The following is a 25,460-nucleotide window of genomic DNA, read 5'->3' on the forward strand; positions in this document are numbered from 1 at the left end:
AATCATTGTATTTTCCTGATTGATGGCTTATTGCAGTTGGATTCAAGAAACCTCACTCTCCAATCACCAATTACATCATTTTTTATTATTATTATTAAATCACTTACTAAATCAACTTAATATTTCAGTTTCATTTAACTTATTGCATCCTCTCAGCATAGAGCTGTTTTCACATCAGTGGCTATTTAAAGTCTCACTCTGTCCTTTTGTCGGTTTGGTTTTCATTCAGTTAGCATAATAAGTGTTAAATACACGGTTGTGAATGCATCTGGTGTCTTTCTAAGACTCCTTAGTGTAGAAGCCGGACAGCGTGTTCCGTTGCGGTGATTTAGTTCTCAGCAGTGACTCAGCACACTCTGCAGCGTAGTGCAGAGGGCCCAATCATTCCTTTTCGCGGGATTCTCCCCCTTGAGTGCTGCATGTCTGACTTCACAATCAGGCATTTTATCTCGTTATTTACCAGCTTGTGTTCCAATCCTTTCTCTGATTTCATCTTCTCTGCATATCGCTCTTCTGACAGAAGTGGTCAATCAAGTGGTAATGACCTTTTTTTTTTTGTCCTTGACTGTAAATCCCAGTGCCCTTGATTTCAGCTCGTTTAAGATCCAGGAAATCCTATTCCTGAATCGATTGACCTAGCGCATAAGTAAGAGAGGGTCATTTTTTTCGTACATGGCTATGAAAAACACAGATAAATGTTTCTTATTCATGCCCAATGATTAGGTATACTTATTTACATTTCATGTACATTTCTGTGTCATATTTGAATTCATTTGAGATGATTGATTGGAATGACTGAGTGGGAAGGCGGCTAATGCTGCGGACAAAAGAAACCTGGAGGCTACTGGAGCCAGAGTGAACATGTAGTTGATTTTCTTTACAGATGATTATTATTAAACCATACTGCTGCTAGGACAATATGCATTACGTATCCTGATATGGTTCAAAAACTTCATTACACCAAAGGGAAGGTGTTTTTCACGAGAATCAGTAGAAACAAAAATGTTAAACTATTTTGGCTGACAGTTCTTTATGAATCAGCATAGAACGTGTTTTTGGCTGGCATATAGATTGGTATGAACACAGAGACAGCATGATCGACGAGTACGATCAATTTATTAAGTGGATATCTGTACACAGATGTCCACTTCTGTGAAACATCTGTTTGTTTTGCTTAATTGAAAGCAATTTTAAAAGATAAAACGATATTCTTAATCTGCAGATTCCGCTGCAGATGGCTACGAACTTTTCTGCACGATTTGCTAAAGAAACTGCGTTATCATGCTTCTACCCATGTATTTTACTCTGGAATCAATGTTACAGCCCAAGCACGCATGTCTCATGAATATTTAGTCATTATAATGAAGTCGTGACTGTACGCCCCGCCCTTGGATGGGAAGGTTTTGTAACGAGTCACGTAGCTCTGCAGCATTGAAGCAGCGGTCTTTCCTGTGAGCATCCTGTGCTTACATCTCATTCTGCAACGTTCAAGCCAAACCGACTCAAGCCAAACCGACTCAAGCACCTAAACTCGCATCTCAGGTAGGATATACATTGGTAGCACATGTACTAGAATTAGTTATTGTACAGGTTAAAACAGAAGTGTTGATGGTGGAAAAGCATGGAATTAACTGATCAGCTAGCAAGAGCTACCTAGATTCCATACAAAATTATTTAGATTACCAAACAAAACAATCAAGCTATCATTTAATAAGACCTAACTTTAAATAAGGGATTACTTCATTAATGGCTAACGATGGATTGGCTGTTTCGTTAATGCAGTGTCTATATTTCGACGTAAAACTAGCTGTAGCCGCGATTATGGTACCTCAGAAGATGAGATGAGTGACTCATACGGGCTGTCATCGAGGGGAAGTCAAACGAGCGAGTAAGATAACTAGCTTCTAGTCGTCAACTAGCTACGCTTATATGGGCATGTGATTTGCAACATTGTAATTAATGGCCCTGATTCGTTTTATATCGAATCTTTCAATAACTACGTAATGTTCAGCAAACATATCGGCTAGCTATCTAGGTACTTTCTTTTGAAATGTAAAAGGGACGTTGTAGCTGATATATAGTCACGTATTTTTTGCATAACGTTTGGGAAGTTCAATCTAACACATCAGAGATGCGGGCTGTCAAACTGCAAGATTTAATTTTTTCTCACAGTACATGATGTTCGCTGATGGCGCAGCAGGTGTTCGTCGATGCTCAGACGGCTCTGTGGAAAACAGCACGTACACAATAACGTCACAGTTTTAGCGCTCGATAGACATTATTTAATGTCATTGTTTTTTTTTATTTCAGTGGTGTCTTCACTTTAAATGTACATATCGGACAGATCTATCGCTTTCATTGTGCTTAAACTGGACAAGAGAGGTTAACATTTACATAACCTTACTAGGATCTAAGGATGTTGTCAGGATCTGAGGAAGCGCAGCATGAAAAACAGTAGGGACGTTGCGCAGTATCGTCTCGTGGCTATTTTACTGACTGTCCTGCTTTAGATGCCATTTAACATGCCTTGTGACGTGGTGCCCCTCGGTTGCTAATTAGCTGCATGTTGCTATTTGTCTGATAGATAGGCTACTATCGACTGACAACGACAACCCCCTGTACTCAGCTACTTAAGAGAAAGGGACTAAATTCTACACAAAAAAACAAGCCAGTCCATCCTCTCATTATTTATTACACAATCGACCATTTTCACCCCTAATTTCACAATTTCACAGGCTTAGTTATTTCATTATTTCTTTAATAATTTTAGTCTGAAGGACCCACTAGCTGCCCTGTGATCAATATGGGCTGCACCCAAACTGTAGCCGAGATTAATTGAGATTAACTGTCGGCTGCATTAAGATTAACTCAATTAATCCAATATGGATGCTGGCACAATTGTACTTGCATGAGGACCTGGTTGCCTGGAAACTGGCAGTAGTTCGAATTAACACTGGGCCACAGTGGGACTTGCAGCTTAGATTGTCTGTTTAAATTTCTTCTGTGCAGTCTCTGATTTGATAATCCTCACAATGTTTAATCTGATTTTTCTGTCTCTTTGCACCTGCTGCATTTCTTTGGCTCCGTATATTTACATGACCCAGGCCTTTCTGGGATATGTGAATTGTATCTTGGAATAGCATGTGTCGCCATATTTCTGTTAAGTTTTTATCTCTGTAAAAACACTATGCAAATTTAATTTAATATGTGTCCAATGAGAACAGCCTCCGCTTTCAGCCTTGCACTAGACACCACCTAAAGCTACCCAGAAATTTAAATAGAGTAAATATTTTAGAAAGTAACATAAAATGCCTTGAATAAGGGCATATGCAACTAAATGAAATGAGTATCAGTGTGCATCTAATGTTGTTATACTGTACAAAAGTATGGTTTTGTAACCATAAAAATCTGGTTTTGGTTTCATGTTTTTACAAAGGAACCAATAAATTGAATTGTAGTAATAGTAGTTTACCATGTAACTCTGCATTGCTTTCTAATTAAATCTAATTGTGTAGAGGAATATGTTTTTTCAGCTCAGGTTACGCAGTGCAGGTGTCTGGTGACACCCAGATGTGCTGGTCCTGTGGTAGACCTGGGCTGGTCTGATCTGCAGGGGCGTGGCACGGTTTGGGTGGAGGGAGGGGAGGAGAGGGCGGGGTGGGATGGTAGTATTTTAACATCTCAAGGGCACGAGCGGCCGTCCCACCTCGCCGCACGCTGCCGGCTGCAGAGCTGAGGCAGCACGCAGGCTCTGGTGTCCCCCGTCTGGCGGGAAGCAGAACATGGTGTACCGTCACGATGAACGCGGGTAACGGAGCGGGGATTCTCCCACACTCCTCGCTCTGTACATGCAGGCTCCTGCCTCTCCTCCGGATTGAGCGGCACGGCTGGGATGTGCTCGGGGTAGCAGGTGGCAGGATGTGGTCAGGGTGAGGAGGGGAGGGGGGGAATGGTTCCTTATTAAAGGTTACGCAATGCAGGGCTCTATCATGCGATATGTGTTCATGACATCGATTGGAAGGGATTCACCGAGCTTCAGTTATAGCTGTGCTTATGATAAATCCGACAACACCATGATATGTTATATGATAAAACATGTCTACACACACACACACACACACACACACACACACATAAGTGCAGGCGCAGCACCATGCAGGCCTACATCACCGACTGTGTCCCTTCATGCCACACTGAGTTTCACTCCCTGTTAAAGTCAGACTGCTATGACTTCCATTGAATGTACACCGAGGGAGAATACCACTGCGGGCATGGATTAAAACAGCTATTGTGGGTCATGCTTACACACTCATGATCTACAGGGCTTTATAGAAAACAATGGTCTTAAACCCCCAGTCACATTTGATTAGTTACCAGATCAGTGGACACTGACTGGCTTTATTTATCAGTCTCACCCTTCTGTAGGAAATCGGAACCATCGGATGCGGTTAGTGGTTGTTATTGCTGGTGTATTTCATTTGCTATGAAGTTCTGGATATTACCAGCAAGTGCTAAACATTTTCTATTTTCGGTTATCAGGAAATAAATCTCTGTTAGGATGGGCTGAGCATAAAAGACCATTTTATTGTTGTTCCAGCTTGATCTTGCACTCAAAATATGATAGAAAACTAACATTCTAAGTAATATAGGGTCTTCATCAAAAATTAAAACATTTATTTCTCAAAAACAATTATTCTTTTTCTGAACAAAGTCTAATAGAAGTATATTGCCATTTATATTTTCTTTTTTTAAGTTCATTAGAGCCTTTGGGAACTATTGAGTGATCACCATGACTTCCTGTTCCACTGTGGTATAAATGTGTGGTGACACACATGCCACACTTCCTTAGTCATCCATCAGCACAGGGACAAATACATGAAATGAAACAATGTTGCTGACGTCCATGAATCTTACTACCAATAAAAATGGCTAGGTACCTGAAAATGCCCATCGCCACTCCTCGGGCAATAAATAAGCCGTTTAACTGGAACAGTAATGAATCTACCTGGAATGGGCATGCGCAGTGAGAAGACACAGGGTCATAATTGCAGAATAGCACAAGTTGGATGGGGTAATAAAGTCTCCAACGCTACAATGAGAAGCCACTCCTTGTCAACAAGCCTTTTGGAAGGCTTGTCAGAAGAAAGCCTCTACTGTCATTAAACCACAAATGTTAGTTCCTGGAGTTTCCTAAATATTGGAATTGGGTGAAAATAGCTTTTGGTAAATGGTAAATTGTTGGCATTTATATAGCGCCTTTATCCAAAGCGCTGTACAATTGATGCTTCTCATTCACCCATTAGGCCTTTTAGGCCACAAACCCTAGAGATGGGTTTGTTGTAAAAAGAGCAATGGTCATGCAGAAAGGAACCCAATCCCCACTGCGAAGTATGGTGGTGGATATATGAAGTTTTGGAGATGTTTTGCTTTCAAAGGCCATGGGAACCAGATAAATGGCATCATGGACTCCATGAAGTACCAGGAAATTGTATACAAAAACTCTGCTAGGAGGCTAAACCTGGGTCACAGTTGGATCCAGCAGAACAATGATCCAAAGCATTCCAGTAGAAAAAAAGAAGTCAACTGACCACAGAATCAAGCTTTTGCAATGGCTGAAACGCCATTGAAAACCTGTCCAATGAGAGTGGAGAGTCCACCAGCAAAGAGCAAGAACTGACTGATGCATGGAGGAATGGTCTCGGATCCCTAGCTATGTTTTTTTCCCCCTCTGAGCAGTTATCAACACACAGTTATATAATTTTCTTATTGGAGACCATAGAAGAAGACATTTTATTAACAAAGTGAAATCCATCCAGAACTTTTTGTTCATATCGTGGATGCCAACCATTCTGGAGGACACGAATATTATCACAATATAACCTTATAGATGGAAAGAAAACACCTTTTGTGGAGCTGGCATGAGTGATTCAGCCATAGATACTGCTATTACTGCTTTTTTCCAAAAGAAGGGTGCCTCTGTTCTGCAGCAGTGAGCAGACGCGCTCACGGCAGCAGGGACTGCACCCCTTGTGGCCTGCTGTTGGCCGTGTGCTATTTTCAGCCCTCTGCTTTCAACAACAGCAACAGCAGCCAATCCGCTGCACCGAGCACTATTGCAGACCCCCATGTGGTGATGCTGAACAACCTGTGTCAAATCATTGTTAATATCGATCAATGAATTCTTTTTGATGTCTTGTTGAAATATCAGTGGAGCTAATGTAGTTTTTGCTGGTTGCCATACATATTGCAATTATACTCAGTGACTACTTTATTAGGTAGGCCTGTAAACCAGCTTGTTCATGCAAATATTTCATCAGTCAATCATGTGGCAGCAACTAAAAGCATGCAGACATGGTCAATAGGTTCCGCTGTTTTTCAGACCAAATGTCAGAACGGGGAAGAGATGTGATCTAAGTGACTTTAACTGTGGTATGATTGTTGGCGCCAGACAGGGTGGTTTGAATATGTCAGGAACTGCTGACCTCCTGGGATTTTCATTCATTAGTCATTAGTTTGCAGAGAATGGTGCAAAAAACTAAAAACAACCAGTGAGCAGCAGTTCTGCGTGCAGAAACACCTTGTTAATGAGAGGTCAGTGGAGAAGGGCCAGACTGTTCAAAGCTGATAGGGAGGTGACAGTAATGCAAATAACCACACATTACAACAGTGGTATGCAGAAGAGCATCTCTGGACACACAATGCTTCAAACCTCTAAGTGGATAGGATACAGCAGCAGAAGACCATTAAATCTAAAAAATATGTTTAATAAATACTAAATGCTCTCTTAATACTCTAAACATACGTTTCCATATATTACGGGCAATACATGTGCTTTCTTGAGTTGTAATTTTTCTAACATTGGACGACTAGCCTACATATCAGGACATGACACTGGCCTTTTCATGAAATAATAAACCGTTTCATGAAATGTAAAATATAGATAGGTATTGAATAATATATTAAAATAAATTAGTGTATAAAATAATCATTCATATATTAATTGTTTGCACTTTATCTGAATATAACCAAAGCGACTGAATGTATTATTAAGCAAAAATAACTTCCCATATCATTAAACCGTAGTGGCGTGCTGCCTCTCAAAGAGTCAGAAGTGGCAGTACTCGGTATGCAACTGGCAAAACTGGTCCCCCATCTTGTGTGTCACAAGTTCGGGAAACATACTTTAGACCCATACTGGGTCAACAGAACCTTTGTGGCTTATCTGTGTTACTCTAAATCATAAGGCAGGGAGGCACAGAATTGACAAGTAGCAACATGCCACCCCCTGCTGCCATGGTTTCCTGGCTCTTTGTTCTCCCTCCTGTGGGAGTTTGCCCGTACAGTGTGTTCCTGCGAAGGGCACTGCAGTCCCTGCCTCTGCACAGCTGACCTGTTTTACTGCTGAGTGCTGCTCTGCGTATCGTCTCAGCAGAAAGAATAACGGAGATCAAAGCTGCCTTGTGTGTCCAGCCAGGTGGGTGTAATCCAAGTAGGGTAGGTTAGGCTGGGTTATGATTCTTCTGTCCTTATAGGGAAATGTGCTTATGACATAGGCCGTCGTCGCTCGTCGTGACAAATGCAACAAACAGAATAGACATGGAGAGTAACAGTGAGAATGACCAGGGTGTATACGATGTTTAAATTTCAGACGCAAATACCTTTTAATGGGAGATCTTGGAAAATTACTGTTGTCTGATGAAGGAGGGGCCTGTTTCAGTGGGAAACACAGAGCCGGGTTGGGGAGGGGGTATTTTCACAGCCAATACTGAGGCTTGGCTGCCAGGCCAGGTCAAAGTTTTCAATGGAAACTTCCATGTGGACCACAGCCAGTGGAGTGCAAGTGATGTTGATGTTCTAGTCATTCTGTGTTGAGGCTTATGTGAGTCTAGGGAAGAGAATGGGCTGGTGGCCAGATTAGTAATGTGATAAGGAGATATTTGAGGGCCCATGCACTGACAAGGCCATTGTACTTGTACAAAATGGCAGCAAATGGTCAAGATCAATGTATGTTGCTTATTATTCTCCTCGAGTTTTCTTTTTCAAATCATAATTAAAAATGAAAAATAAAGTTTATTTGGCCAAAGCCTGCATTGTATTTTAATTTGGCTAATACTTTATGCACAGAAAATTGATTATACACGTGTAATGCTGTCAAAATTTAAGAAAAAGGAATTCACCTCCTGAGGTGGGATCTTTACTAAAAACTGGCAACCATTTTATTCATGAAAACAAGTTCAGAATAATTATTAGGGTCAGGGCAGATTGTCTTTCCTCTTTGTAGTGTGCTGGCTGGTGTAACCTGTGCCAGGAGTTGCCAGGGTAACCCTGCTGTAGCCTGAGGCCTGTTCACTGGGTTTTTGTACCACCGGGGAAAAGGGAAATAAACCCAGTTTACCACTTTCATTTACATTGAAATCACCTCACCGTCTTCATTGAGTCCTTTTCACACCATTTTGCCTGCCGATTGCAGGATTGGTGTTGAGAATATAAGCAAAAGTGTGTCATCCAATCAGCATTGTGAATAATGCATGACTCCTCCCTATTCAGGGGGCCGGAGATCCGACCAGTCTGCACCGGTTTGTGCTGGTTCTGCTCAATAGAATCGAGTCAATGTTGGGGCTATGACTGAGGGTGGGTAGTGAAATTTGGAGGAAGAGGACATTTAAAGAAGGGCAGGGCTCCCATGGTCCATGAAAATCCTTTGAAATATTTATATTCTGGAAAGTCATTATCAGGGTTCACACATCCCTTTTCCCTTGAAAAGTCAGGAAAATTTGCCCCAATGAAATAGGCATCCATTACAAGCAAAATGCATTGATTTTTACATCTCTTCCATTTGCAAAGTCATTGATCACCATTAGCAAGATACCATATGTATAGCATACAAAATATGTTATAATGCAGTAATAAAGAACAAAATAATGTCATTAAAACTAATAGACAATGTGTCTCAAGTGTAGTTCTTCCACAAAGTAAAGATGAGACATGAAGCGGGGAGGAATGTGAGAGATCAGCTGTGGCAGAAATGCCTAGAAATGTGCAGAAATGTGCATCTCTTATGAGAGCTGACAGTGTCTAAAGAGTTATGTAATCGGTCACTTCTTATCACCATGACAACAGGGGGTGATGGAGCATGCTTGATTTCGCTCGCTGTTGTCACACATGTTGTGTAACACTCGCTAGTGGAGGGAGAGCTAACCTGAATATAAATTCATGCTGATGATAGCATCTATCTATCAAGTTTTTTCTTTTCAGCTGTGTGTTTGGAGCGGAAGCTTAGCCCTGCCATCCTTGATTAACGAGACGACCCAGTGAACAATATCTGCCGAGCGGTCTGTCTCAAAGTGTTGTTTTTGTCTTCCTGTAATGGAGGCTGGCCGCAGAAGATTGTGGCAGTTAGAAAAATGTCTCACCCCAGTGAATGACGGTTAAACCCAGCGAATAAATGGTCAGTGTCTGTGTCTGTCCCTCCCAGGTTGTGTGAAGACCAGTGAAGATGACGCACCAGTACCCAGCCCTCACTCCCGATCAGAAGAAGGAGCTCCAGGACATTGCGGAACGCATCGTCGCTCCCGGAAAGGGCATCCTGGCCGCCGATGAGTCTGTTGGTCAGTAGCAGGGGATTCTGGGTAGGGTGGAGTCTATTGAGGCTGAAGGAGCTGGGGTGTATGTGCCATCTTTCATGATGTTGGAGCAGCAGCATTCCCAAGACGAGATGCCTTTTTTGCCGGCAGTCATAGCCTGCTCTTGCCAATTAGCTGAAGCTGAGCAGGTGTGTAGGTGGTTAGTACTTGGATGGGAGACCTCCTGGGGAAAATGCTCCATTGGTGTTGGTGAGCCAGGGGCCAGGCATCATCCCTACTCTGGGGCAAAGTAGGGATGATGCCAAGAAGTAGGGGTCCTCCCGGTGTTTGAGAAACTTTCCAAACCCTGCTGTCGACCTGCCACTGAATCACTCCCCGGTTTAACCTCTGCACGTCAGCTGATGTGTCCAGCATCTGGTGTAAAATGGCTGCCTTGCCTGGTTGAATTCCCCTCTTCACTGTAAAGTGATTTCCTGCTGTTTAAATATGCTATATATATATTTCATTTTTATATTCATATATCTTACCACCACGTCATGCTTGGTGGCTGAAAGTGATCGCATTTAATCTAAACCCCCCAAAAGGGGCAGCTTGAATTACATGGACATCCTGTATGAAGATCCAGGTGTTGCACTGTGCCTCACGGGTGTACGTGCGCGTGTGCCAAACAGGCAGCATGGCGAAGCGCCTGAACCAGATCGGCGTGGAGAACACGGAGGAGAACCGCCGGCTGTACCGCCAGCTCCTCTTCAGCGCGGACGAGCGCATCGACAGCTGCATCGGCGGGGTCATCTTCTTCCACGAGACCATGTACCAGAGCGCAGATGATGGCACCTCTTTCGTCAAGATGATCAGGGACCGGGGCATGGTCGTGGGAATCAAGGTACGGCAGCGCGTCCAGGAGCTAGAGATGACGTTAGCTTTGTGCGTCAGGCTTACGCATCACCGATATAAACCGCGCAAAACCCGCGTGTAACACCAGTGTTATGAGTCACTGATTACAGGGACATTAATGGTGAACACTATTCTTACTCCTACGTGTTGTTATTTAACCATCGGATTGTCCAATATTAAGGTTGTGAGGGAGTTTCACAACTGTCAATCACAGTTTGACAGTTTGTGTGTTAATACAGATGTTCCTGTCTTTGTGGGTTTTTCACTACACTCCTACTTTCCTATAGACTGGAGAGAGGAAAACTCACAGAGAGAATATTCAAATGTCTGATGAGTCCTGAGGAAATAAGGGAATTTAAAAGTAAGAACAGTGTTTGTTGAGCATTGAGAGTTAATGGCTCTGCCTAAGGAGCCTGGGGTTGGTCCACACAGACTCAGCAAAGGCGATAAGAAGATCTACCCTTGGAGAACAGCAGCTTCACGTGGAGGGCAGCTGCTATATATACCTGAGCAGGATAGGGATTAGCTGGGTTTAAGTCACACAGGCCAGAGGGCAGAGCAGTGTTATATCCCTAGATGTGATGCAGAAAAGCACTAATGTGCACCGTCACCCCACCCCCCCATACCCCGGCCCCCTGCCAAACTTTGCTCAGAGCAGTGCTGACTGCGTGTGTTCTCCCCCTACCTACAAGTTCCTGCCATTTTTGCCCATCTAGATATTTCTATTCTCTCAAGGGAAGTGTAACTTCTTTGTTATTTAGTTAAGTATAAATAATTTGCCTTCATGCTGTGAACCTGTTCAATGACAAGCACAGCACAAGAAGAGTCTTTGCTTGCTCATGAAAGCTGAGTCCATAAAACCATCAATTATTTTTGTTTTGCTGAGGGAAATCTGGCTTAATCTTCCTGCAGGTGGACAAAGGTGTCGTCCCATTGGCTGGAACAGATGGAGAGACCACTACCCAGGGTAAGGCTTTGTGAACCAAACTACCCTCAACCCATAATGCAGTCCACCTCAGAGCTCCTGCAGAGTAAGCAATAGGTGCAATTTGTGGAATCCCGATGAAGAATTAAAACTGTCTGTTGTCATGGAGCCTCCGTGTCCTTCGTTGTGTGCCCCCTGTAGGGCTGGACGGTCTGTCCGAGCGCTGTGCCCAGTACAAGAAGGACGGCGCCGACTTCGCTAAGTGGCGCTGCGTGCTGAAGATCAGCGAGAACACGCCCTCCGAGCTGGCCATCATGGAGAACGCCAACGTCCTCGCCCGCTATGCCAGCATCTGCCAGCAGGTGGGGCAGCACTCGGCAATACGCAATGCGGAGGACCGATGTGCTTGAAAAATGATTGTTTGTTTATTACATATCAATAATGTACAGATATTAATATATCTGAAGATAAAAAAAAATTATGAACTACTGTAACTGTAAAAAAGACCAGCAATCAGCTACTGTACCTGAGGGCCAGATTTGAGTAGGTACTATGGTTGTTCAAGTCCAGGCTCCAGACTTTCTGGATACTATAGTTCATAGGGAAATGTACCGGACTTAATAGCCTGTCACCCTCATGCTCAGAAGATATTACTTCCATTCTTATATGCCCACATATAAGAGTGATATGTTTGGGTGCCCTCCTGTATTTTTTAAATCAGTTTAAGACTAGCAAAGTAAAAAATACACCTTTAAAATACACCTTTCTTCCCTGTTCTCCAGAACGGAATCGTGCCCATCGTGGAGCCAGAGATCCTGCCTGACGGAGATCACGACCTGAAGCGCTGCCAGTACGTCACAGAGAAGGTGGGTGCTAGTGGGTAGCCATTTTGGACCCACACTTCTCCTATTTACACTAAGCTCTCATGTCCTCTGCACAGTCTGTTTGTTACGAGGCCCGTCAGCCCTGCGTGTCTCAGTTTAATGTGTTTAACTGACTTACCCTTCGGCTGTGTCCACTCCAGGTCCTAGCTGCTGTGTACAAGGCCCTGTCTGACCACCACATCTACCTTGAGGGCACCCTTCTGAAGCCCAACATGGTGACCCCTGGCCATGCCTGCCCCAACAAGTTTGGCTCTGAGGAGATTGCCATGGCAACGGTTACTGCCCTGCGTCGCACAGTGCCCCCTGCTGTCACAGGTGACCAGACTTACCCAAGAAAATAAATAAATAAATAAATGCCCCCAAAATCCTTTTCTCCCAGGATGATTGACTTATCAATGTACATTTCTGTGCATTATCTTTGTACATGTCCCATGAAGTCTGCATGGGATACAAAGGGAAAACATAACCTGTGTCAGCTACAGAGTAGGCTTTGATGAACAAGTTGAGAAGATACAGTAGATTATGTCCAATATTAATACCAATGCATTACATTACATTGTTACATTTAGGCATTTAGCATTCATCAATCAATAATAAGCCCTGAAGAGCAATGTGGACAAATATACATACACTCTTTAGACCGTTATAAACGTGGTGTGCGTCTGCAGGAGTGACCTTCCTGTCCGGAGGCCAGAGCGAGGAGGAGGCGTCCGTTAACCTGAACGCCATCAACACCTGCCCACTGGGCAAGCCCTGGGCCCTGACCTTCTCCTACGGCCGGGCCCTGCAGGCCTCCGCCCTCAACGCCTGGCGCGGGCAGAAGGAGAACGAGAGCGCTGCCACCGAGGAGTTCATCAAGCGCGCCGAGGTGGGTCGCCGAAAAACACGATAAAGCATGAGACGTACGTCCACTGCGGCCCTCTTTCTGGCAGGATGGAATACTGTGGCATTGAATTGATGGAAAGAATACATTGGCATAGATATGAAATTTCAAAACTGTTGCATTCACTTACAAGCAAGGGTGACTCATTGATAGCCACCCACACTGGCTCTTTGTCTGTAAGCATTTTTGTGTCGTGGTTGGATGTTCCACTGTTCCACTGAACCTACTCAGACTCTTCCATGGAGATGAATCCTGGCCACATTAACAAGCCAGGATTCATCCAGCTGAGAGCAAAAGTTCGCATCTCACTTTTGCTCTCAGCTGGATGTTTCATGCGATACCACCTCTGTGCTCGGCGTGTGAACTCTGTGATGAATGTGACATTTTCTGATGTGTCTGATTGCCAGCCACATACAGAGGAGATGAATTGCAAATGGATTCTTCAATAAACAGTTTCCTGTCAGGAAACGGAACAACTTGCGCTCCTTACTGTAGGCGCCACTGTTGTATTTTCAGCACACCAGTTAATCTATTAAAGAGAACACAAAAGGCTGCAGGCCTGCTGTGCTGTATATGTAACAGCATTCTAGTTGGCGAGAACAGAAATGACACTGGACCTACAGTGAACCGAGCAGTGCAAAAAATAGCAAGGAGGTGTCATGGAATGGGTGAAGCCAGGAACACAAGCTCTGTGGATAAATTTGTGTAAACTTTCAGGAGGGAAAAAAACACCCATAAAAATCACAGTTTAGAGATTGCCTTCAGGCACAGACTCATGTCAGGGGGGGAAAAAAAAAACCTCTGTGTTTCTGGTCACCAGGGTAACAAACAAATAGCTTTGAACTGAACTGAACCCGAATGCATTCCCGGCATGTTTAGGAGTGGGATGATAAACGGTTCCTTGGTTTCCCCCCGCAGGTGAACGGTTTAGCAGCACTGGGCAAGTACGTGTCCAGTGGCAGCTGTGGAGCGGCTGGACAGTCTCTCTACGTGGCCAATCACGCCTACTGAGCCCCCAGTGTTACCCACAATCCCACCTTCTGCCGACCAGTAGTCTCATCCACTGGTGCAACCTTCCATATCACCAACCAGTCACAGGCCTGCGCTGTCTTCTGTACTTTAGGATTATTATGATGTACTTAAATATATGTATTTAAATAATAAATATATTACGCTATAACAAGATGTTGGTGATGGCATCCAGAACAGAGGAAAGATTGTATAGGAAACAAATTTATGAATTACAGACTTTTTTTTTCTTCTTGAAAATAATTTTAGCTATTGAAAGACAGTTTTCTCTTAGTTTTATTTTAATCTCTTAGCGGTGATCCTCAGGAATGGTATTATTGCCCAGAGTGTGTAGCTTATATGGAGTATTATGGGTAATGAGATCTTGATCAGATATGAAGCAGATGTATATCCAGTCAATGTCCATTTTATCTAATGTCTTTACATTGGCAAACCCATGACACTGTATTTGACGGCTGTTTGAGATTACTTTATTGCAAGTACAGTAAATTCACAAGCAGAATTTATAGCCTATACGTGAGGAGGCAGACGCATATAACAGTACAGTACGCAGGTGTCTGTAATCGGACAGCCTTGTTAAACATTCGGGAACGGTTGACCATCCATCGAAAGGATTGAGCACTAACAACCATAAGGTAGTGTTTTTTGTCTCACCCATCTTATGATCTATTTTGAGAATGTATGTCTAAAGGATATAATTATATTAAATTAACATTAATTTAAAGAAACAAAAAAAAACAACAAAGTAAAGTTGAAATAACTGTCGTGTGAAGGTGCAGATTTGTGTGAAGCCTATGTATCCTCCCACCCCCGCTCCTGCTGCTGTAGCTCGGAAGTACAGAGATGGTGAACTGGGTTCCCTGAAGTCGGCAGACCTCTACCGGAAGGCTGGGTTTACAGCAGAGCGGTCACTGTAATGTTGTGATGTTAGTGTTGTTCTCTATGCACCAGATGTACCAAATAGTGAAACAAAAATAAAGAAATGTAGAAAATATTGTGGGTCTTACTCTTATTACATTATCTTTATTGCTGCGCCTGAATACACTGCCAGTGTATGGAAAGCAATTGCAATGGTGCTATAGGGCAAATTCCATGTGTACTATAATACCATATGTAAATAAATGGTTAGTTTATTGGCACATGTTTTAACAATTCAATCTTTGGCAATCCTGTGTCCATCCACTGGAGTCAGCAGTTTGTCCATCAGAGGAGCACTTCTGTCTGAATCTGATTTTGGCTGCAGTCCTTATGATGCTGCCCCTTCCAGTGAGCCTGATGAAGAATCAAAACTCATAACCATACATGTAGGGTCTTTTAATGAGACATTTCATGATGCACATAGTGCCTGAAAATCTTTCTATAGCAACAAGTCACTAGTCACAAAAAATTTGAAAAAGACCATACCAATCAGAAATAAAGTCAGGACGACTCATTACAGGAATGGTATATTTAATATGAAAACTTGGAGGATGAGGATAACTTTGAAAAAAAGATGGGAATTTATTATAAATAACTTTTTTTTATTAAACAAAGGGAGAATAAGAATAATTTATTCACAGCCTATAAATAAAATAGTTAAAACCCCTGCAGCATTACACAATATACTGTAATAGATATATACTATTTATATCTATTTTTTGAAAATATGAAAAGTGAAATAAAGGCACTGTAGTGTATATAACTTTAAAATGAAAATCATCCTATATTGATTTTGTTTCCATTAGCTAAAAATTGACCCACCTGATTACGCAACAAATTCAGATTACGCAACAAACTCAGTGGAATTTTTAGAGAACCTGGACGTTCGAAAACGCATTCACTAAAAGAACCTAGAGAAAATTAGCATTGTGAATGCATCTGTACACCTTTTTCCCCCCAGTTAGTGTAATGGAAACATAAACATTTAAGATTACATTCGAATTCGAAGAATATCTCCATCTATAGGCCATTATTTGCAAATACAGTAATGCTGTTGTTTTTTTAATTAATACTATCAACGTTCCCAAACATGTCGTCAATTATAAATAAACACGATTATCATTAAATCCGAAAACCATCATGCATACTTGAACAGTTGAAATATATAGAAGAGTAATTAGTTATGAGGCCCTTGATATTGCATAGCTTTAACGTTAAATATTTGCTATTTACAAATCTATTATACAATATTTCATATAGCGTAATAATACCAATAAATCATTTCTGTCGTTACTTTGCCTCAGGATCGTGGTACCCAACATTCAAATCATGATTCGAATATATAAATAACATCACCAGAGATTGGACCTCCGAAGCTTCCGTACTTCCGCGGTACGACAGAAGAGAAAAATAATGCTGCAGCTGAATTTTGATTGGATAGACGGGGGTTGGGTTGCGACTCTCATTGGATAGAGTTGTACCCTGTCGTCTTCCTTGAGAAATGGCTACCGCGGAAGTCGGTGAGAGAAATACTGCCAAATAATGAGATTTTTATTGTTTCCATAAATGTGTATTTAAAAAAATATATAGCAATAAAAAACTTTAGATCGCAATACAGTGGTCAGATGTTAATTTAAAAATGAGGCGTAAAGAATGTAATCTTATTTGTAAGGGATGTGCTAGCTGTTTCTTGTTGTAAATCAGGTGCAACCATATATATTCTAATGTTAACTCTTTATTCCAAAAATGCAAATGTAAAAAAGCGTGTGATTTACAATACCTGTTGAATTACCGAAGCGGAGGATGTATGCTGAAAATGTCGATTCATCTAGCTAGCAGTTTATTATTATACATATATTAGTAATGTTTTAGTAAGATTACTTGTGTTTTCAGAAAGGCAACGGGGGCGATATGCTGCTCTCTCCATTGCCGCAATGGTGATCGTAGTGGGAATTCCACTTTGGTGGAAGACTACCGAAACATATCGTGCATGGCTTCCCTACTCGCAGATCAGTGAGCTGGACTCCCTTCAGGTAAGTCTTACTCTACGTCCGCTGTCCTAAATTAATAATTTCCTGAACGACTTTGTTGTTCATCCCCTTAATTCTCAGTAGAATTATGCATAATTATAATGTGTAACAGCTGATTGAAAGATGGTGAATTCTAGTACAAACCAATATGTGTTGCTACGACCGCCATCTTGGTATATCACCTCCGTGGAGTGTTTGGAGTCTTGCATAGCAGTAGTAGTAGTGCCATTCTGTGAACTGTGAGACATTGATTGTTACACATTTCTCCCTGCAAATCTAAAAAAAATCGGGGGGGATTGTCCCATGCGTAGTAGAATCAGCTATACGTCGCTTTGGATGAAAGCGTCAGCTAAATGACAATTGTCATTATTCTGAAATTAGCTAAATGTAAAGTAATTACATACTGTATTTCTATAATTTTATAGTCTATTAATGCAACCTTGCACTGTGATTTCTCATTGCAATGTTAAAAAAGGCTTTGTCATTGTGTTTCAGCTCCAGCTTAGTGTGGAGGTGGAAGTGGTGTTCTCCCGGGGGACCCTGAGCCCAGAGCAGCAGAAGAAGATTCCTCTGACTCAGGCCCAGGAGCAGCAGCACCAGGTGGATGGTGAGCTCAGGAGGGGCTTGTGGGAGCTAGAGGGAGGCAGTTAGACTATGATATTAACAAAGGAGCGCAATTGTGCTGTGAACCAGCTAACAACATTGGAGGGAATGCTGATATTGACTAAAAACTGTATGTTGTTAGGGAAACTTCAAAAGGACTAACCATGAAGGATATAATTTTTCTATGTATTATATACTGTGTGCTCGTCAAAAGAAATAGACCTTTTGAAGTTCCTCTGGTTAAGGTATATTTTGGGTTGGCTAGATGTCTGACTGACTGTAATCTTCCCCGGGATTTTTCTCATGACTGTAATGAACGTTGACCACTGATGCAGTCTCCAAATAGCTCACTCTGCTCGCTTCCTCAGCAAACACACGCCTGAAGTACAGGTATGAGACGAAGTACCGCACGGCCACTATCATGGAGGAAGATGCCTTGAGCCAGCCGACAGCTCAGGGTGAGAGTGGAGTGGCTTCCAACTGCCTGAAAAGACAGAGGACTTGGAAAATACATTTCCCTTATGATGTTTAATTATATAACTAGGCAAAAATAAACTGTTGGATATTTTATTTTGCTGGGATACTCCCTGTTGTTTCTTGCAAAATGATGGGTGTCCTCATTGTGACTGCCATCGTTATCAGAACATCCAATGATGTTATCTGTTCTTTTTCTGCATTCCTCTCTTGTTTACAGAGGCTGACCTGGCTCTGCACAGGCTGAGTGAGAGCCCCTGTGGCTCAGTGGTGGTGTACGTGATCCCAGAATCCTCCCCGCTACTGGCAGAGGTGCAGTGCCGTTAGACCCACGCCCTTGTCCAAATATTGTGAATGTTTGATGATCCCTTTGACTATGTTCTGTCATGCTTGATCAAACTGAGAACAGAATGGCAGGACTCCTGAGCATGCTATCTCATAGTTATGTGCTGTATTTGAAGATGCATAGACTTAATATCTTAAATGTCAAATATTTTATTGGTGTGAAACAGTGCAGAGCTCAGTCTCAATGCTTTTTAGCATATTTTCATAAAGCAGGAATATCGAGGTAGCTGCATAAGTATCAGCACTATTTGGAATGGGATGAAAGCCGGTTTAAAAACTAGAACAAAAGTGAGCTGGCTAAATTAAGTTGGCATTCAAAACTTCAACTGAAGTGTGATTTTTATTTTATTTTTTATTTTGGCCCAGTGAGAAACAGGTTATTTACAGAATATGTAATACTATAATTATACATTTGTGTGCTGTTGGTAGAGTAAGCAAGCCTCTTGTTCCTGCTTTCTTTTTCAAGATAAAATATTTGCCTTTCCCTAACCTTTTGCAAATATTTACCTAAAACTTGGAAGAACCAGGTGTTCTGCTCTTATTTGCGAATTGCACAATGCATTTTGATTTGTGCTGCTTTCCTCAGTTAGCAGTGATTCTTGTGTTGGAGTGTGAGTGATTATGTGCCATTAAGGAGCAAAAACTTCTTCGTTTTTTTTCTTTTGATTAATATATGACACAATTTACATAATAAATTCAATGACACTCTACAACTATGTGTGCATCAGAAGCTTTAGCCTGCACCAATCTATTATTAATGGTCTATAACCATATCCATTAAATCTTTGCTTCTATCTTTACAGCACAGGTTGAACTTATGTCAATAAAGAAAAAATACTGAACAAACCAATACTGTAATGGCCTATCTGACCTGCATTTCACAATGTGACTCAAGTGCCTTTTGACATAAGTACTGCAGTCATCTGAGTGGTATTATTGTGAGCAAGTCCCAGAATAAATGACAGACTTTCGTTCCTGACTCTGCAGGGTGTCAAAGTGCACGTAGGCCAGCGGCGGACAGCACTGCTGCGAGGGCAGTCGGGATTGGCCGGGGGTCTGAAAGAGGCTTTGGCTGTCCTGGACCCCCGGATTGAGCAGGTGGTTCACACCATGTCCTTCAGCCACAGTGACATCACCGCTGCACTCAGCAACAGGATCAGGGTCAGCCGGCTGAGCAGAGACGGGCTGGCCGACAGCATGAGAGCCTTCAAGGCCAGTCCAGGTCAGGATTTTCTCTCTCTCTCTTCCTCCTCTCATTCCCTTTGTCTATTTTTAAAGATGCACATTACCTATTTCTGAGTCTTTTTATAGTATGTGTGTAACGTGTTTTTGGCTTAATTAAACACTTAGCGCTGCACAAGAATTAGCGCTGCGCATGAAAATTACACGATGGATTTTATAAATTGTGATTTATTCTAGTTCAATGCGGACAAGCGTATTATTATTTCTGTTGGGGCAGAAGGATGTGTTTGTGAATGGGAACGTTTGCCTCATCTCTGCCTCCCTCCTGTTGATCTGGGCTCTGCCCAGTGTCTCACAGTTTGAAACTCAGAACACGGTTTCTTCCTCCATTGCCTAAGGTTATGAGATCACCTTCAGCCTCTTGAACCCGGACCCTAAGTCCCACAGGCTGCAGTGGGACATAGAGGGAGCGGTGCGCAGCTACATACAGCCGCTGCTCGACAAGCTGGCTCCTGTCGCCAACTTCTCTGTGGACTCACAGGTATGAAAGGAGAAGTACTGAAATAATTACATTACATACAAATAGCTGTTGTCTTTAATGTAACTTGACTAGTTGTAGTATTCCACAACAAAGGGATTAAATGGCAGCAGGATGTTGGATACCACATTCGAAAGTATTTAATTAGAATCATTCCAATTTTGAGGCATTTCGCTTTTTGTTTGACAAAAGGTATTAGACGGTTTCTCCCTTCTTCAACAGGTTTGTTCATCTTCTTTGTGCTAAGGTCATTCAGTTACAAGAAAACATTTGGGAAACCCATTGGGATTTCACTGAAATAAAATTTTGTTTGAAACGTTTTTCATAATAATAAAGAGCAAATAATAGAGAGCAAATAACCTTTTTCAACCTATGAGCAGTTTGTTTTCATCAATGTGTTTGCAGTGTCGTAAGATCTCTAATCACCACGTTCCGGTGGAGTACTGTGTGTAGATTATGTAGTGGCTGATTTGATTTCTTCCTCGGCTTCTCGGATGCTGACAGATCCTTTATTACGCTGTCCTGGGGGTGAACCCACGTTTTGACAATGGCGTTTCAGCATACACTCTGAGCGCAGACAGCCTTGCGCACGTCATCAACCCTGTGGAAGCCAGGCTTGGTGAGTCTCCATCTTATCATTAATACCTGCAGGCCCACATATGCCTTAGTGAAAGCGGAGATGTTTCATACAAGTGGCCAGATACTCAACCTGCTGCACTTCCCCAAGTTCTGGTTTGTGGGGGTTTTCAAGTTTTGAATCATCCTGGGACAGGAGCTGTGCAAGGAGCTCCATCTCATAACAAATCTTGTTAAGAGTTTAAGGCGGGGATACTCTACTGCTGGTTTTATTTTCTGGTAAAACTGCTGGTTTTATCTGAAAAGACAAATTCATTCCACCTAGTGTCCCAGGTTTAAACAAGTCCTGATTTGAGATTTGTGTATCCCTGGTTTAAGGCATTAGGACAAGTGGTTTAATACAAAAACACAAATGCATCATCTTGTACGAACTTTCTTTTAAAAATACTGCCTGAGCAGCACCCTATTTGCATGATCAGTGTGGTAATGTAATTATGAACTTGAACGCAGAACTGTAATATAATTGTACTATAATATAATTGCAGTAGTAGTGTTTAGGGACCTTGGTCTTACCAGAATCCCATTGGTGTTGGAGCTGTAAGCAAGGCGGCTTAACCTGATTTTTCTTAAGCGGGCCTTCTGGTGCTAAAATGAATTGAATATATTTTGCTAATTTGCCCTAAATAAGGGTGCGGGCGAAGCAAATAAATGTTAACGAATGTTAGCGGAACAATGAGTTCTGCGCGCCTAATCTGTGAGACAAGGGCCAGCTGTTGCTGCTGTAATGCAGTTTGGTGGTCTAAGGCTTTATAATTGTGCCTGAAACTCCTGCTGAATTGATTGCAAGTGGGCCCACAAGGTTTTGTCGTGACACCAGCGATATCTCGCTCCGCCATTCTGATTGTGGGCCTTTGTCTCACGTGATTTGTTGCGGTTGTCTCCTTTTGTTGTAGAAATTTCTAGCATTTCCTTTTCTCAACGCTGTGTCCTCATCTCCTTTTTAGGGTCCAACGCAGCCTCTTCCAATCCAGTGCTGAACTTCCTCCTGTACGTGCCCGACGCCCAACACTCTCCGCTCTTTATCCGGAACCGCAATAAAAACACGGTGCCTACCAACGCCTTCCATAGCCCCCGATGGGGCGGCATCATGGTGCGTACACACAGTGTCTGGGCGGTCTGGCTGGAATAACCTGCATTTTTAAAATGCATGATTTAAAAATAAATAAAAAAATAAATTTAAAATAAATAAAAAAAACCCTACTTTCCTTTATGAGAAAGTGAAATTTTTATTATAAATTTTTTTAATTGTATGTTATGATTTTTTTATCTCTAGTTTTTCACTGTGTCTCTCTGCTACTAAAGGTGTACAACGTGAACGATCACTACGGACCAGATGCCGAGTTCCCTGTCTCCGTGAATATTGACATGGCGCGTGTGATGGGCGTCTTCCTGGCCCAGTTACGGTCAGTGCCTCCTAATTGCTTGACCAATCGGGCAAACTGTATTTGTGAAGCACTCCGCTTCATTGGTTGCAGTGTACTCATGTGCTCATGCTCGTTTCCAGGCTCATGCTGGGGGTGCAGCAGACCCGGCCTCCCCCTGGCTTCTTTCTCCAGAGCCCGGGCAGCGCGGGGCTGGCGGACTGGGAGCTGGACCGCCTGCTGTGGAGCCGAAGTGTGGAGAACGTGGCCACAGCCAGCACCACCATCACCTCCCTGGCCCAGCTGCTCGACCAGATCGGCAACATTGTCATCAACGACAACATCGCACAGCAAGTGAGAGCTGCACCGCACTGCTGACTAATGCTGCCTCGTAGCACAGCGGCTGAATGTGCATTTCGATCAGTTATGCTTTTGTTCTGTACGGGGGGAAATAATGATATGAAGGTTTGAAGGTGCTGCAGGATGACAGTGCCCTGCAACATGTTTAGGACAAAAACCCATCATTAATTTATTTGCCTCTGTATTCCACAATTTGAGACTTTGGTGTAGTCCATAGGTCTCTGATTAAACCTACATATCTCAAGTGGCCAGGGTTGGATTCCCTGCCCATGCCACTTTCAGTGTTGTGATCCCATCCCTATCTATAGCCTGCTCTGCTTTCCCCCATCTGAATAAAGTGGTGTACAATACACATTTTCTTTTTAATCTTTCAAATAAAAAAACTATGTAGTGTTTAAAAAAGGGATAAATCAACAAGCATACAAAAGAATGAATGGTTAAGAAAATAAAACCTCACAAAAGTAGTCTACACCCTGTTGTGGAAGTGTGTAGCTCTGTAGTTTACAATGCTGGTTCTGGCCTCAGAGTCTGTTAGTTTTTGTCTTCACATGAAAAGTCATCAACCGGTTGTGACCCACAAAACCAGATGCAATGACTTCACCTGCAATGACTAATCAGCCATGTGTGGAGTACCCAGACCCTGGGGCCCTGCAGTACCCCAGACCCTGGGGCAAGCATCTGTGGTGTGGGCCCTCACCCCTGCGCTCCCACTCTTTACTCTCAGGTGTACAGCGCTGTGACGTCACTGCAGGCCGCGGTAGCGGAGCTGGAGGCGGGGAACCTGGCCTTCGCGCTGCAGTACAGCCGCGAGGCCATCCTGGCGTCCGAGAGGGCCTTCTTCGACCCGTCCCTGCTGCACCTGCTCTACTTCCCCGACGACCAGAAGTTTGCCATCTACATCCCCCTCTTCCTGCCCATGTGCGTCCCCATCCTGCTCTCCCTGCTCAAGATGGCTGGGGAGCTCCAGCAGAGACGCGCAGAGCAGCGCACCAAGAGAGACTGAGAGACCGTGCTACATGCGCTCTGACCGCGCCGATGCCCTCTGACCACACACACAGACTTACAAATGAACACATGTGGTGTGCAAGGGTGGCTCCTCCTGTTAAGGCACTGTTGTAATGATGGACAGTCTGGTATCAAATCCGGACTGTGCCGACAGTTATGCACACTTGGCTCAAGTGTCGCCCAGAGATGGGAAGTCGGCCGGGAAGATGGCACCTCATTGTGCACGAGTGGTTCAAATTCACTGTGGTGTAATGAGAATAATTTCAAAATTTAGCAGACCTACTTATAAAAATACGGTTAATATCATGTGGTTCGAAGACAATGAGCACATGCTTCTCTGCGCGCTCCCAAATCAATGGCAGAGGTTGGGGCAATGAGTGCTGATAAACACTATAGGGCATTCCAAAAGAAAAATACACATATTTGTGTAGTGCACTGTTAAGAATTAGATTTTGCAACCACTAGTCAAAATGGGAAAATGTTTCAGATTTAACTTTTTTTTTTCTATATTGTATTTATTTGTAACTGTTTTAACACTGGTGTTTTTTGTGCTATAGCCCTTATTCTGGACAAATAAGGGTTCTGCTGAATGAAACGACTGCATCTTTGGTCTTTATTGAGCTGTGTTGTTTGCCTCTCATTTTGTTGTGGCAATCGAAACCATGTTTATGGACCTTGTACCTACTGCAAGGGCACTGCAATGACTCAAATTTAAGAAGTGAATGGCAATGCTAGCACTAGAGATAAAGAGTAGTTATAAGAGATATAGTTGACAATGGCAATTTACCTGAGAGACTGCGATACTGGGAGGGGTTACCATCCAATCAGCATTGAGACAAAGCAATCCGACAGCCTTGCAAACGGGCTGATAAAAAGGGTGCATGGGGTTGACAGGCCGCAATGAATGAGGCCATCTTCGAGTAAGTGGGGGATGGGAAGTAAAGTAGCTTCTGCCACTTTTTGAACATTTCCCCTGACCGAAGATGCGAGTTTGCAAGTGCAAATCCACAGCCGGCTCTCAGCATGTCCTTCTGAGATTAATTTACTCCAACTTGGTTCACATTTTGTAATTTATGCCATTGTGCCACTTAAATTATGACTACATGTTACACAATGTATAAACTCTAATAAATGTGTCAGTTATAAATGGCCTTGCAATAATTAATAGTTGCCATTTTAGTGGCATTTATTTGTAGATTCGTTATCTTATATTTTCCGTTTCTGTTGGCAAGATTGACTTCTTACACTTTGCTTCATATTGAACCAGTTTAATGTTTTGTATCATTTCCAGAGAATAAGAGGGTAGATTTTTGCAGATGTATGATAAATCGGTGCCCTCATTTATTTTTTTATTTTTTTAGCTCTCTCCCGATTAGGGTGTATAGTACTGTTCCCTCCAGTGTAGTAGTCTGGGTATCTCGCAATACTTTGCATTATGATACTGCGATTGTCCGCGCGGTTTCTGCACGTGTCGGTTATTTCTTTGTCATGTGCATGCAGCAAGATGGCGCAGTCTAGGCATAAACTGCGCAGATGCCCCAGACCCATACTGGGGCGAGTAGCGCGAAACGCACAGAAAAGTTGTTGGGTTCAAAGGCAACAAGCTACATAGCAGACCGGATTGTTGATTATTGCAACAGTGTATTGCAATGAAGTAATGTGTTGTTTGTATACTATAGTAAGATACTCAACCACAAACTTGTTTTTTTATAGTTTTGTATAAATATATTAAAGGACAGACATGCAATTGCACGAATATACTGAACTCCCAAAACTCAAGCTCCGCCTTCCAGCCTGATACACTTGGTT

At 42.7% G+C, this 25,460-nt stretch overlaps 2 protein-coding genes across 4 annotated transcripts; both read left to right on the plus strand.

The window, feature by feature from the left end:
- The first annotated feature begins 1,387 nt into the window (after positions 1-1,387).
- aldocb (aldolase C, fructose-bisphosphate, b) lies at positions 1,388-15,193 on the plus strand. 2 transcript variants are annotated; one of them, XM_061247678.1, is made up of 9 exons: positions 1,388-1,542; positions 9,476-9,608; positions 10,256-10,467; positions 11,391-11,445; positions 11,605-11,765; positions 12,186-12,269; positions 12,428-12,602; positions 12,956-13,155; positions 14,089-15,193. In XM_061247678.1, the coding sequence occupies exons 2-9, from the start codon at positions 9,497-9,499 to the stop codon at positions 14,179-14,181; spliced, it is 1,092 nt and encodes a 363-aa protein (XP_061103662.1). In that variant the 5' UTR covers positions 1,388-1,542; positions 9,476-9,496; the 3' UTR covers positions 14,182-15,193. The 2 variants fall into 2 exon arrangements, with proteins under 2 accessions (XP_061103662.1, XP_061103663.1); XM_061247679.1 differs by lacking the exon at positions 1,388-1,542 and adding an exon at positions 7,354-7,474.
- Positions 15,194-16,560: 1,367 nt separating this feature from the next.
- On the plus strand, positions 16,561-24,812 carry pigs (phosphatidylinositol glycan anchor biosynthesis, class S). 2 transcript variants are annotated; one of them, XM_061247676.1, is made up of 12 exons: positions 16,561-16,637; positions 17,011-17,150; positions 17,643-17,754; positions 18,119-18,208; positions 18,445-18,536; positions 19,557-19,791; positions 20,150-20,292; positions 20,794-20,908; positions 21,870-22,015; positions 22,228-22,328; positions 22,430-22,640; positions 23,371-24,812. In XM_061247676.1, the coding sequence occupies exons 1-12, from the start codon at positions 16,619-16,621 to the stop codon at positions 23,647-23,649; spliced, it is 1,683 nt and encodes a 560-aa protein (XP_061103660.1). In that variant the 5' UTR covers positions 16,561-16,618; the 3' UTR covers positions 23,650-24,812. The 2 variants fall into 2 exon arrangements, with proteins under 2 accessions (XP_061103660.1, XP_061103661.1); XM_061247677.1 differs by lacking the exons at positions 16,561-16,637; positions 17,011-17,150 and adding an exon at positions 17,352-17,534.
- Positions 24,813-25,460: the final 648 nt, after the last annotated feature.

The sequence above is a fragment of the Conger conger genome, chromosome 7 (assembly GCF_963514075.1).
Source record: "Conger conger chromosome 7, fConCon1.1, whole genome shotgun sequence".
NCBI classification, from domain to species: Eukaryota; Metazoa; Chordata; class Actinopteri; order Anguilliformes; family Congridae; genus Conger; species Conger conger.